This window comes from Pongo abelii, chromosome 5 (genome assembly GCF_028885655.2).
Source record: "Pongo abelii isolate AG06213 chromosome 5, NHGRI_mPonAbe1-v2.0_pri, whole genome shotgun sequence".
In the NCBI taxonomy this organism is placed as follows: Eukaryota; Metazoa; Chordata; class Mammalia; order Primates; family Hominidae; genus Pongo; species Pongo abelii.
This window is the reverse complement of record NC_071990.2, coordinates 112130685-112145292: the sequence shown is the minus strand read 5'-3', so window position 1 is coordinate 112145292 and position 14608 is coordinate 112130685. Positions and strand designations below refer to the sequence as shown.

At 43.6% G+C, this 14608-nt stretch overlaps 1 protein-coding gene and 1 non-coding gene across 2 annotated transcripts in view; one reads left to right on the top strand and one right to left on the bottom strand.

The window, feature by feature from the left end:
- RPF2 (ribosome production factor 2 homolog) overlaps window positions 1–14608 on the bottom strand; it is a 45095-nt gene that overhangs the window by 18241 nt on the left and 12246 nt on the right. Inside the window, exons 5-7 of the mRNA XM_002817247.5 lie at window positions 11263–11344; window positions 8740–8816; window positions 360–459 (exon numbers count right to left, since the gene is read on the bottom strand). Coding sequence (XP_002817293.1) covers window positions 360–459; window positions 8740–8816; window positions 11263–11344 — 259 coding nt within the window. The remainder of the gene's footprint in view (window positions 1–359; window positions 460–8739; window positions 8817–11262; window positions 11345–14608) is intronic.
- LOC112133950 (U6 spliceosomal RNA) lies at window positions 127–233 on the top strand. Its single transcript, XR_002915549.1, has one exon. It is a non-coding gene; the product is annotated as a U6 spliceosomal RNA (small nuclear RNA).

Genomic DNA, 14608 nt, shown 5'->3' with positions numbered 1-14608 from the left:
TCCAGAAATAATCATCTACACAGTACAACAGCTGCTTTAACTCTCCCGAGATACTTAGGTGCTTTCCTGCTGCTGGTAAGGGGAAAAAAAAAAAGAAAGGTCCAAAAAAAGGAGGAAAAAGAAGTTGTGCTCACTTCGGCAGCGCATATACTAAAACTGGAACCATACAGAGAAGATTAGCATGGTCCCTGCGCAAGGATGGCATGCAAATTTGTGAAGCACTCCATTATTTTAAGTACATAATTTTTAAAATAAGAGAAGAAAGAAGTTGCAAACCTAAAGTAGCAAAGTGCCACCAGTGAGAGTCTGAGACTGCCTTCCTGAGCTACCCTGAAGATAATAAATACTAAAATACTTACCAATAAGAAGACTTTTTAGTCTTCTATAATCTTCTGTTACATCGAAATCATCACCAGCAAATATTAGCATGGGTTTTGTTCCCTCAGGACATTTACTGTTCTAAAAAAATAAAAATAAAAAAGCACTTATATAATTACCAAAGTCTAAACTGTTTATATATTGATTTTATTTTTTATTTTTATTTATTTTTTTTGAGATGGAGTCTCACTCTGTCATCCAGGCTGGAGTGCAGTGGCACAATCTCAGCTCACTGCAACCTCCATCTCCCGGGTTCAAGCGATTCTCCTGCCTCAGCCTCCTAAGTAGCTGGGACTACAGGTGCACACCACTATGCCTGGCTAGTTTTTTTGTATTTTTCTTACAGACTGGGTTTCATCATGCTGGTTAGGCTGGTCTCAAACTCCTGACCTCAAATGATTCGCCCACCTCGGCCTCCCAAAGTGCTGGGATTACAGGTGAGAGCCACTGTGCCTGGCCTATACTGATTTTAAAGTAGTCAATACTTTACACTAATTTATTTTCACATTTTATTAACTGTTCTAAAATGATGTCTGCGAATACTGATATTAGAGGTAAAAACAGAGGTGGGTTTTTGTTTTTTTTTTTAAAGAGACAGGGTCTCGCTGTGTTGCCTAGGCTGGACTCAAACTCTTGGGCTCAAGGCATCCTGCAAGTAGCTGGGACTACAGGTGCAGGCCTGGCTAAGATGACATTTTTAAGCTTCTAGACTTCTATACTAAAAAAAAAATTCTTTGTCCCATTCATTTACATTACCAAATAAAAGATGGCAAAAGAATGATGTAAAGGGCTTTTTTAACATTAATCTATGCAAAGAATAAAATTAAAAGTTACTCTTGCAAAAGGAAAACAAAACAAAACAAAACAAAACATAACAACACAACCAACCAAGCAACCAAAATAGAATTCTGATGGCCAGCATCCCTGAATCAAAATAAATTTAAGGCCAGGTGTGACGGCTCATGTCTATAATCCCAGCACTTTGGGAGGCCAAAGCAGGAAGACAGCTTGAGGCCAGGAGTGAGTTCAAGACCAGCCTGGGCAACACAGTGAGACCTCATCTCTACAAAAACCTTTTTTTTTTGAGACGGACTTTCACTCTTGCTGCCCAGGCTGGAGTGCAATGGCGCTACCTCAGCTCACCGCAACCTCCGCCTCTCAAGTAGCTGGGACTACAGGCATGTGCCACCACGCCTGGCTAATTTTGTATTTTTAGTAGAGACGGGGTTTCTCCATGTTGGTCAGGCTGGTCTCGAACTCCCGACCTCAGGTGATCTGCCCGCCTTGGCCCCCCAAAGTGGTGGGATTACAGGCATGATCCACCGCACCTGGCCAAAAAAAACTTTTAAAAATTAGCTGGGCATGCTGGTGAGTGCCCTGTGGTCCCAGCCACTCGGAACGTGAGGTAGGAGGATCGCTTGAGCCCAGAAGGTGGAGGCTGCAGTGAGCCATGATCGTGCCACCATACTCCAGCCTGGGTGACAGAGTGAGATGTTGTTTCATGAATAAATAAGTTTAATTATAATTTATTTGTACCACTGTGCCTTTCCCACTATACCCTATAAAAAGTATTTTAAAATGAAGGCTATGGGCTGGGCACAGTGGTTCACACCTATAATCCCAGCACTTTCAGAGGCAGAGACGGGCTGATCACTTGAGGTCAGGAGTTCGAGACCAGCCTGGCCAACATGGTGAAACCCTGTCTCTACTAAAAATAGAAAAAATTAGCTGGGCGTGGTGGTACACGCCTGTAGTCCCAGCTACTCCAGAGGCTAAGGCAGGAGAATCGCTTGAACCCAAGAGACAGACGTTGTAGTGAGCCGAGACTGCACCACTGCACTCTAGCTTGGGTGAGAGCGAGACGCCATCTCAATAAAAAAAAAAAATGAAAGCTATAGGCTAGGTGTGGTGGCTTACATTTGTAATCCCAGTACTTTAGGAGGCCAAGATGGGCAGATCGCTTGAGCCCAAGAGTTTGAGACCAGTCTGGGAGACACGGTCTCTACAAAAAAATACAAAACAGGATGGGCACGGTGACTCACTCTTGTAATCCCAGCACTTTGGGAGGCTGAGGCAGGCGCATCACTTGAGGTCAGCAGTTTGAGACCAGCCTGGCCAACATGGTGAAACTCTGTCTCTACTAAAAAACACAAAAATTAGCCAGGTGCAGTGAGTGGCGTGTGCCTGTAGTCCCAGCTAGTCGGGGCTGAGACAGGAAAATCGCTTGAACCCGGGAGGTGGAGGTTGCAGTGAGCTGAGATAGCGCCACAGCACTCCAGCCTGGGCGACAGAGACTCTGTCTCAAGAAAACAACAACAAACAAACCAAATACAAAACAATTAGCCAGGTGTGGTGGTGCACATCTGTGGTCCCAGCTACCTGGGAGGCTGAAGTGGAAGGATCACTTGAGCCCGGGGAAGTCCAGGCTGCCATGAGCCGTGCTCATGCCACTACACTCCAGCCTGGGATACAGAGTAAGACCCTAAAAAAAATAAATAAATAAAAATAAAATGAAGGCTAAATTAAACTACCAACTGGACATTCACATGAGAAGCAATATAATTTTACATAAGCTATAGAAAGTATAGGCCAATTCTCATCAGCAGTGTTGAAACTCTTACTATAAAAAGTATTTTCACCAGTTGTAGATTTTCCATACCAAATAGAATGTGATGTGATTAAAAAGAGGATTTAGAAGCCACCAAAGAGGAAAAAATGAAATAGTAAAAATTCTGTAACTGGATGAGTAATTTATGGAGGAAGGTGAATGACTGTTGGTCTGAGCTTCCTATAAATTATCTGTTCTGACCAAAAATCAAGGACTATCCAAAATCCAGCAACAAAAGAAAACAAAAAAAACAGTACAAAAACCAAACACCCTCTGCCCTAGGACCAGAGGTCACCTGTTGCTTTGCTGCTCACCATGACCACTCTTGTTGACATTCACTACTTCCAAACCCGGAACCTTAACGGTCTATACTTAGGAGATGGAGATGTGCCTAACATCTGTCTGTCTGATAGAGAAGCTGAAAGGACGTTCCAGATCTAACAAGTCTTTCATGCTTCAGCCACACCAATCAGACCCTAGGTCTATAGGGTCTATTTAGGTATACAGAAGGGAACAAAAAGCACAGCATCATCAACAACAACTTTTGGTTTTCAAACCGTCCTGACCACAACGCATAGTAATAAAAAAAAAAAAAAAAATTTGAAGTTGTCACCCAGTATACACATCATACAAAGACAAATAAAAGTTATATGAAACAATATTTGGCCAGGTGTGGTGGCTCACACCTGTAATCCCAGCACTTTGGGAGGCTGAGGTGGGTAGATCACTTGAGGTGAGGAGTTCAAGACCAACCTGGCCAACATGGTGAAACGCTGTCTCTACTAAAACTACAAAAATTAGCTGGGCGTGGTGGCTCAACCAGCTACTTAGGAGGCTGAGGCAAGAGAACTGCTTGAACTTTGGGGTAGAGGTTGCAGTAGAATTGCTTGAACCTTGGGGTGGAGGTTGCAGTAAGCCGAGATAGCACCACTACACTCCAGTCTGGGTGACAAAATAAGACCCTGTCTCCAAAAAAAAAAAAACCCAATACTTAATACATACAGCACTGATATTTTTTACTCTATTCCATTTTTTAAAAATACTAGTCATGGCTGGGCACAGTGGCTCACGCTTCTAATCCTAGCACTCTGGGAGGCCGAGGTGGGTGGATCACAAGGTCAGGAGTTTGAGACCAGCCTGGCCAACATAGTGAAACTCCGTCTCTACTAAAAATACAAAAAATTAGCCGGGTATGGTGGTGTGTGCCTGTAATCCCAGCTACTTGGGAGACTAAGGCAAGAGAATCGCGTGAACCCAGGAGGTGGAGGTTGCAGTGAGCCGAGATCACGCCACTGCACTCCAGCCTGGGCGACAGTGTGAGACTCCATCTCAAAAAAAAAAAAAAAAAAAAAAATGCTAGTCACATGCACATGATGAAGACCCTGAACTAGGTAGGAGTCTACAATAGATGAGCTGGCTGGGCATGGTGGCTCACATCTATAATCCCAGCACTTTGGGAGGCCAAGGTGGGTGGATCACCTGAGGTCAGGAGTTCGAGACCAGCCTGACTAACATGGTGAAACTCCGTCTCTACTAAAAATACAAAAATTAGCTGGGTGTGGTGGCGCACACCTGTAATCCCAGCTACTCAGGAGGCTGAGGCAGGAGAATCTCCTGAACCCGGGAGGCAGAGGTTGCAGTGAGCCGAGATCACGCCATTGCACTCCAGCCTGGGCAACAAGAACAAAACTCCGTCAGTGGGGGAGACATGAGGCCTCACTCTGTTACCCAGGCTAGATTGCAGTGGAGCAATCATAGCTCACAGCAACCTTAAACTCCTGGGCTCAAGCAATCCTCTCACCTCAGCCTCTCAAGTAGATGGGACTACAGGCACATGCCACCAAGCAAGGCTAATTTTAAAAAAAATTTTGTAGAGACGGGGTCTCACTGTGTTGTCCAGGCTAGTCTCACTTCATTGAATATAATCATCCTTTGACGTATGGCCATCTTGAGGAAACAGGCTCCTAGAATACTCATTCAATTTCCTGATAGAGTCTAATATTAAATATTCTCAATGAGCTTGTTTAAAGAGTTAAATATTCTCATTGTCTCTACTAAAAATACAAAAACATTAGCCGGGCGTGGTGGCAGGCACCTGTAATCCCAACCACTTGGGAGGCTGAGGCAGGAGAACTGCTTGAAACAGGTAGGTGGATGTTGCAGTGAGATGAAATCGTGCCACTGCACTCCAGTCCGGGTGACAGAGCAAGACTCTGTCTGGTGAGGGTGGAGGGGACGGACAAATTAACGGAGGAATGAGGGTTGGCAACAAAAGTAGGTAGGTGAGCTAAGAAATACCTAGCAAAACGTCTTAAAAACAAGGGAGAAGTAAAGGGAAAATAAGGGAAAGTGTACCAAAACATATTAAAAATATAAACCTGTAACCAAATAATGGGGTATTGGTGACACTGGTGTTAGAAAATTAAAAAAAAAAACATGGGGTAAAAAATGAAAGACTAGGGCTGGATACGGTGGATCACGCCTGTAATCCCAGCACTCTGGGAGGCTGAGGCGGGTGGATCACCTGAGGTCAGGGTTCAAGACTAGCCTGGCCAACATGGTGAAACCCCATCGCTACTAAAAATACAAAAATTAGCCAGGCGTAGTGGTGGGCGCCTGTAATCCCGGCTACTCGGGAGGCTGAGGCAGGAGAATTGCTTGAACCCGGGAGGCAGAGGTTGTAGTGAGCCGAGATCATGCCACTGTACTCCTGCCTAGGCGACAAGAGCAAAACTCCCTCTCAAAAAAAAAAAGACTGCCTAATAAGTCTGAGTACATGTAAGAATTGCCAATGTAAGCACATTCTCAATTAATAAAATTTATAGTTATATATACACTCCATGAGTGAAAATGTAGTGTTCAATTTAAATGGTTCTTGTTAAGAATGAGACCTAGGCTGGGTGCAGTGGTTCATGCCTGTAATTCCAGTGGTTGGGGAGGCCAAGGCGGGAGGATCGCTTGAACTCAGGAGTTTAGCCAGGGCAATATAGTGAGACCCCATTTCTTAAAAAAAAAAAAAAAATTTGGCTGGGCATGGTGGCACACACCTGCAGTCCTAACTACTCAGGAGACTGAGGCAGGATAGCCTGAGCCCAGGAATTCAAGGCTGCAGTGAGCAGTGATCCCACCAGTGTACTCCAACCTGGGCAACAGAGTGAGACCTTGTCTCTAAAAAACAAAAAAAGAAATGAGACCTGACAAACAATAATGGTTTTGTGGTCCAGTTTACTTTTTATTTTTATTTTTTTAGACAAAGTCTTGCTGTGTCGCCCAGGCTGGAGTGCAGTGGCATGATCTCAGCTCACTACAACCTCCACCTCCTGGGTTCAAGAGATTCTCATACTTCAGCCTCCCAGGTAGCTGGGATTACAGGCGTGCACCACCATGCCTGGCTAATTTTTGTATTTTTAGTAGAGATGGGGCTTCACCACGTTGGCCAGGCTGGTCTCAAACTCCTGAGCTCAGGTGATCTGCCTGCTTTGGCCTCCCAAACTACTGGGATTACAGGCGTGAGCCACCATGCCTAGCCAGTTTACTTTATACATATATGAGACAATGTCTCACTACGTTGCCCAGGCTTGTCTCAAATTCCTGGCCTCAAGCAATCCTCCCGCCAGGGCCTCCCAAAGTGATGGGCTTACAGGCGTGAGAGCCTGGACTGTGGTCCAGTTTAGAAGCTGCACAATGACTGAAGTATTTCATTGCTTTGGAAGTGAAATGGTAAGAGTAGAGGAGCTGGAACGTGCTCATCAGCCAGTGCTCCCTCCCACTAAGCTGGTGATAAGCTAGTAGCAGTGGTAAAGGTGAAATGGGGTTATGCTGGTCATCTCCAGAGATTCGTGCATGGTCCCAAAGAGACACTATAATAATATGACAGCTGGGTACCCCAGCACTTTGGGAGGCTGAGGAGGAGGATCTCCTGAGCTCAGGAGTTTGAGACCAGTCTGGGCAACACTGTGAGAGCTTGTCTTTACAAAAAAAAATTAGCCAGGTGAGGTGGCACACACCTATAGTCTCAGCTACCTGGGAGGCTGAGGTGGGAGGATTGCTTGAGCCCAGGAGGTCAAGGCTGCAGTGAACTGAGATCGCGCCACTGCACCCCAGCCTGGGTGACAGAGCAAGACCCTGTCTCCAAAGAAAAAAAAACAGAAAGAAAAATAATATGAGGGCTTCCACCATAATCAAGCATCACAGTTTATGTACTTTACAAAATACTTTACAAAATATTATCTTTACTGATAAGCATTTTCACATATATTATCTCATTTGATGTTGTTATACTTATTTTATATGTGATTGCAACTGAAGGTCAAGGAAGCCATTGACTTGTCAGGTCACAAATGTCATCTAAATAGCCAAGACAGGCCTCAAATCCAAGTGTTCTGCCTCTAAATCTAATTTCAGACCACTGTTCCACCTGTACCTGAGGAAACTGGGGTGACTGACTAAATAGGGATCTGGTAAGAACCTTTTTTTCCAAACTCACCGGATAAAGTTGCTTAGTACAGGAATTCTACCAAACCTGGAAAGCATGTCCTCTTCTTAAAGTCAGGCAGGGAAAAGAGTAATTATACATTTTTGCTACAATACTTCCAACTAGACCATGAGCCTCAAAAACCCATAAACTGAGAGCAGTTATATAACTTTCTATTACCAACAACAATATCACTTCTCTTAAAGCCCTAGAGTCCTAATCTCGGTTATACTGACCATATGTGTGATTCTAGTTCACCAATGAAACCCCTATGGGCCTTCAATCTCCGCATCTATACAAAAAAGAAAATTACTTAGGCCTTACCCAGATTGCTATGAGGTCTAGGTGAAATAATGTATTTGATAAGATAGATTAAGCCTGAAGCAGAGTTCTGAGGGAACAGAAGCCCAATTTGTACCCAGGAGCTGAGTTAGAACACTCTTCCTGCCTTTCTAAGAGTATTTTTACTACTATTTACTACTTTCTATTTCATAATATCATTAAAACAAAGATGCAACTCCCCAAGGGTGAACTGACCTGCCATTTGGTGGTTAGTAACCAACATACTATAGAATTAGCCAGAGCTTCCTGGGTTTAGAACAGGGCTCAATTTGAAAATTCTACAGGTTTTTCTAAGGTTCCATAAAATAGGTGCTGTGATAATTCAGAGGAAGAGGACAGTATTTAAACTATAGACCTACAGGTGCTTTGGCTCACACCACGGTCAGGAATTTGAGACCAGCTTGGGCAACATGGGAAACATGACAAAACCCTGTCTCTACAAAAAAAATACAAAACAATTAGCTGGGCGTGCTGGCATGCGCCTGTAGTCCCAGCTACTTGGGGGCTGAGGTAGGAGAATTGCTTGAGCCCAGGAGGTCAAGGCTGAAGTAAGCCATGTTCATGCCACTGCTCTCCAGCCTGGGTGACAGAGTGAGATCCTGTCTCAAAAAATAAAAATAAAATAAAATAATAAAAAATAAATTCAAACTATGAAAAAAGCAAAAAATAAAAATAAAAAATAAAAAATAAAACTATGGCCTAGACAAGAATTAGTAACCACAGTCTGAAGTCTAACAGCCACAAGGTCTACATATGTTGCTATTCACTACAAATATATTCCTTTTTAAAAGAAAGGTAAAATAAAATTGTATTTTTATCAAAATAAAAACACAAAGTTCTTGATCTACAAAACTCTATCAGTACTCTTCACCACACGATGTCACTACTGGCCAAGAGAAGCATTACAAAATACTTTTCATTTCTATGAGTATCTTACCTTAATGTCTTTTAGAGAAACAAAATTCTCAATACCTAATTCAATCATATCCAGCACATGGTAGTCATACATACGACCTGGAAGGAAAATGTATTTTTAAGCATGTTATTTTTCCCACAGAGCCACCTTACATATACCCACAAGAGCTGTGTATTCAAAATGTCCTAATATCTGCCTCTTTTTTCTCCCTATACCCCTGCAAACATATCCCACTTTCTTACATTTTCAACTCTACTTATTGATTGTTATGATATTAGTCATGGAAAGGATCTTAGATATTACTTAGCCCAACTCCTTTATTTTATAGAAGAATAAATGACAGCCCACACAAGGTAAAGGGCTTGCCTAAGCCAGTGAGCATGCCAGGCTCAATCTCAATACACTGAGGCAAAGGTTCTTTTTCAAATCTATTTATTCAATAGATATTAGAGAAGGGTTAATTTATGTGGGTCGATACATTTTTTTTTCTAATATTGATTTAGTACATATATATATTTCATATGAAAAAAATATCTACCACTTAGGATAATTTCTCCCTCCAATTCCAATGGATCCATGCTGTTTGGGAGCTCAGAGACACTCAATGCAAGTATAAAGTAATTGTGTTGCATCTACAACTAAGTAGGCAGGGATGCTGAGAGCCCGAAGAGACCACGCTTCCCGTTTAAACCAGAATTTGATTCCGACAGAGACAGAAGGCAATGGCATTCTAAGAAACATGAATTACCAGGGAATCTTTTCATATTCTTTCTTACTTGTGGCACTTCACTGTATTGGTAGGGTCACATTTATATGCCCCATTCTTTACTTGCAGACCGACATAATTTTTTTTCTTTTTTTTTGAGATGAAGTCTTGCTCTGTTACCCAGGCTGGAGTGCAATAGCATGATCTCGGCTCACTGCAACCTCTGCCTCCCTGGTTCAAACAATTCTCCTGTCTTAGCCTCCCGTGTAACTAGGATTACAGGTGTGTAATCTATTTCTTGGGAGCCTGCCTCTCCTTGGCACTGGCTGCAACCAATTATTATTTTAGAGGGACAGTTAAACAGCTGCCTGACTGTCACCTGATGGTCGCCTGACATTCCTGGTTGGGGTCGGGTGAGTGGGCAGCCTCTCCTGTCCTGTGCGTGTCTGCCTATCTACTGTAACAAGCTCTGTGACTCAGATTAACTGATGGTATTGAGGAATCAGGAGTAATCAATAAGCTGTAAACTAGTTTGGTGGGGTTTTTTGGTTTTGTTTTCACCTTGTGACATTGAATTAAAAATTTTTAGATCAAGTCGGGCACAGTGGCTCACGCCTGTAATTCCAGCCCTTTGGGAGGCCAAGGTGGCTGGATCAGCAGTAATCAGCAGCTAGTAATCAGCTGCTTCCCAATAAGATCTCAGGAGTTGGGTGGGTGGGCTCAAGCATGCACACTAGGAGGCAAAATGGCTGACTTCAACTGGTATATGAACTTGCTCTATGCTTCAAATGAGCATACGTACAACTCCAATAAACACACGGTGCATGTGGCCCCTCCCAAGTGCTGGCAGGCCACTGCACAGGCAGACAGCTCATCCCAAGGAAAAATCAAGGTAGGAGGACAGGCATGCTGGCTCACGCCTGTAATCCCAGCATTTCAGGAGGCCAAGGCGGGTGGATCACTTGAGGTCAGGAGTTCAAGACCAGCCTGGCCAACATGGTGAAACCCCGTCTCTACTAAAATTACAAAAATTAGCTGGCTGTGGTGGCAGGCACCTGTAGTCCCAGCTACTCGGGAGGCTGAGGCAGGAGAATTGCTTGAACTCGGGAGGCGGAGGTTGTAGTGAGCCGAGATTGGGCCATTGCACTCCAGTCTGGGTGATGGAGCAGACCAAGACTCCGTCTCAGGAAAAAAAAAAAAGAAGAAGAAAAGAAAAATCAAGGGAGAAGAGACACCAACCCCCCTGAAGCATACCAACACATATAAAGCCCCCAAGTCAAAGGTCAAACAGCACACTTGAATCTCTCAAGTTGCCTGCTTGGCGCTCCAAGGGTACTTCACTTCCTTTTACTTCCTTTTGTTCCTGCTCTGTAACTTTTTTTTCCTTGAGACAAGGTCTCACTCTGTCACCCGGGCTGGAGTACAGTGGCGCCATCTTGGCTCACTGCTACCTCCATGCCTCAGCCTCCTGAGTAGCTGGACTACAGGCACGCGCCACTACACCTGGCTAATTTTTGTATTTTTAGTAGAGATGGGGTTTCACCATGTCGGCCAGGCTGGTCTCGAACTCCTGGCCTCAAATGATCCACCCACCTCGCCACCCAAAGTGCTGGGATTACAGGCATGAACCACCATGCCAGGCCCCTGCTCTAAAACTTTTTAATAAACTTTCACTCCTGTTGAAATACTTCCCTCAGTCTCTTACTCTGCCTATGCCCCTTGGATGAATTATTTCCTCTGAAGAGGCAAGAACCAAGTTGCTGCAGACCCGTATGAATTTGCTGCTGCTAACAAATTGACTCTATCAGTGAAAACATTAAAAAGTAAATTATACTTACCTATTACTAGATTATTTGGCCGCTTCTTATTATGGGAGCCAAACATGAATAAAGAACAATCTGACTTCTTTGAAAAGAATTCCTATAAAACCCAATAAATCCCATTTAGTCAACACATAAGTTTAAGAACTTTAAGAATCTTACCTTTAAAAATCTTACCTTCAGGCCAGGCACAGTGGCTCACACCTGTAATCCCAGCACTTGGGAGGCCAAGACGAGTTGATTACTTGAGATCAGGAGTTTGAGACCAGCCTGGGCAACAAGGTAAGACCCTGCCTCTACTAAAAATACAAAAGACAGCCAGGTGTGAAGGCACACGCCTGTAATCCCAGCTACCCTAGTGGCGGAGGCATAAGAATCGCTTGAACCCAGCAGGCAGAGATTGCAGTGAGCTGAGAATGCAACACTGTACTCCAACCTGGGGAACAGAGTAAGACTCTGTCTAAAACAAAACAAAACAAAACAAAACAAAACAAAACACTATACCAGTTTTTTTTCCAGTGGAAGTTAATGAAGACGTAATGAACCAGAAAGAAAAATACAGAGGAAAAGTATTTCTAGCTTTTTACTTCAAGTTTTCTGTTTTGGGGTACTTAGGGAAAAGATGTACATTTCAAGACTAAGAATACGTGAAAACTATTCAGTTAATAAATAAAATGAAACCATTTATTTTTTTATGCTGTCATTTTGGAATAGCACACCAAGTGTTTCATTTGCTGAACAAATCCCTTTTACTCACAGGATACCACTACTATCACTGCATACACTCAAAACGCACATGAGGCCCAGTAAGGTGGCTCATGCCTGTAATCCCAGCACTTTGGGAGGCTGAGGCAGACGGATCACCTGAGGTCACCTGATGTCAGGAGTTTGAGACCAGCCCGGCCAACATGGTGAAACCCTGTCTCTACTAAAAATAAAAAAAAAATTAGCCAGGCGTGGTAGTGTATGCCTGTAATCCCAGCTACTCAGGAGGCTTAGGCAGGAGAATTCCTTGAACTTGGGAGGCGGAGGTTGCAGTGAGTCAAGATCACGCCATTGCACTCCAGCCTGGGCGACAAGAGCATTGCATACCAGCCTGGGCGACAAGAGCACTGCACTCTAGTTTGGGCAATAAGAGCGAGACTGTCTTAAATTAAAAAAAAAAAAAAAAAAAAAAGGTATCTGGCTGGGTGCAGTGGCTCATGTCTGTAATCCCAACACTTTGGAAGGCTGAGGTAGGTGGATGGCTTAAGATCAGGAGTTTGAAACCAGCCTGAGCAACATAGTGAAACCCTGTCTCTACGAAAAATACAAAAAATTAGCTGGGTATGGTGGTGAGCATCTATAGTCCCACCTACTTGGGAGGCTGAGGTGGGAGGAAGGATCGCTGGAGCCCAGGAGATCAAGGCTACATGCAGTAAGCCATGATGGCACCACTGCACTCCAGCCTGGGTGACAGAGTGACACCATCTTGGAAAAAAGAAAGAGAGATCTTATCCATTTGGTTCTCAGAAGTACAGACTTCCATTACAGATTTCAGAGTAGTAAAAAAATCTAGATGTGGGGTTCTAATCCTAGATAGCTCTTTTTACATTATGCCTATAGTCTCCACATCCCACATGCTTTGATTCAGTTTACTGAGATCACCACTTTTAGCACGAAAATTAGAATCAACATGTTTTAGTCCAGAAATCAATTGGAAAGCCTCTTAAATTAATATTTAAAAAAAAAAAAAACAGATGAAAGAGTCATAACCCTCCATTTTTCTTTACTCCTTACAAGACTCTCCGAGGTATGAGCCCCTAGTTTGGTTATCATTCATTCTAGTCTCTAAACAGAAGCATAAAGGGCAAACAACTACCCACCTGGCCTGTCCACAACCAGAGTGGGGGATGTAGAGTCAGAAAGTCCAATAATTCAGGCTCTGCCACTAAATATCTGGACAAATAATCTTTTCTGAGAATTAACTTTATCAATAGGGATAATATCACCTCCTGCAAAAACTTGCAAAGGCCACATGAGATGTCATACGTGAACACACCTTGTACAATGTTGTACAATGTCCCGAACAAAGTAGGTGTCCAAAAAATATTTTTTATGGCCAGGTGTGGTGCCTCTTGCCTGTCACCCCAGCACTTTGAGAGGCTGAGGTGGGTGGATCGCATGAGCTTAGAAGTTGGAGACCAGCCCAGGCAACGTCGCAAAATCCTGTCTCTAGTAAAAATATAAAAAAAATCCGGGTATGGTGGTATGCACCTGTGGTCCCAGCTACTCAGGAGACTGAGGTGGGAGGATCACTTGAACCCGGGAGATGGAGGTTGCAGTGAGCCGAGATGGCGCCATAGCACTCAAGCCTGGGTGACAGAGTGAGACCCTGTCTCAATTAAAATATATATATTTATTTTGTATGTCTAAATCAATGGAATTACTTTCTTAAAATTTTAAAAACATTCTCACGGTATGACTAACATCCCAAAGCTTTCCATAAAACACCCTTCATATATACTTGAGTGTTTTATATACATACCTACTCCTGTGTGTGTGTGTGTGTGTGTGTGTGTGTGTGTATATATATATATATATATATATATATATATATATACTCATCCCATTCTCCACAAAGTCTGCTTTTTATTTCTTAAAATTCTAGAACAGGGTAGTCAAATTACCTGCAAAAAGCCATATAATAAATATTTTAGGCTCATCCTTTTGTTTTGTTTTTAGCCCACTCTTTTTTCTGTGAGACAGGGTCTCACTCTGTTGCCCAGGCTAAAAGTGCTGTGGTGCAATCATGGCTCACTATAACCTCAAAGTGCTGCACTCAGCTGATCCTCCACCCTCGGTCTCCCAGACAGTTAGTATTTGGGCTCCTACCACCGTTTCCTGCCAGTGTTTAAATGTGTTTAAGAGATGGGATCTCAGTACGTTGCCTAGGCTGGTCTAGAAATCCCGGCCTCACGCAATCCTCCCGCTTCATCCTACCAAACAATGGGATTAGGGGTATGAACCACGGTGCCCAGCCTAACCAACTCTTTTTTTTTAAATTGAGACGGAGTTTCACTCTTGTTGCCCAGGCTGCAGTGCAATGCTGCAATCTCGGCTCACCGCAACCTCCGCCTCCCGGGTTCAAGCGATTCTCCTGCCTCGCCTCCCGAGTAGCTGGGATTACAGGCATGTGCCATCACGCCTGGCTAATTTTGTATTTTTAATAGAGACGGGGTTTACCCATGTTGGTCAGGCTGGTCTCGAACTCCTGACCTTAGGTGATCCACACGCCTTGGCCTCCCAAAGCGCTGGGATTATAGGCGTGAGCCACCACGCCCAGCCTAACCAACTCTTTAAAAATGTAAAAACCATTCTTAGC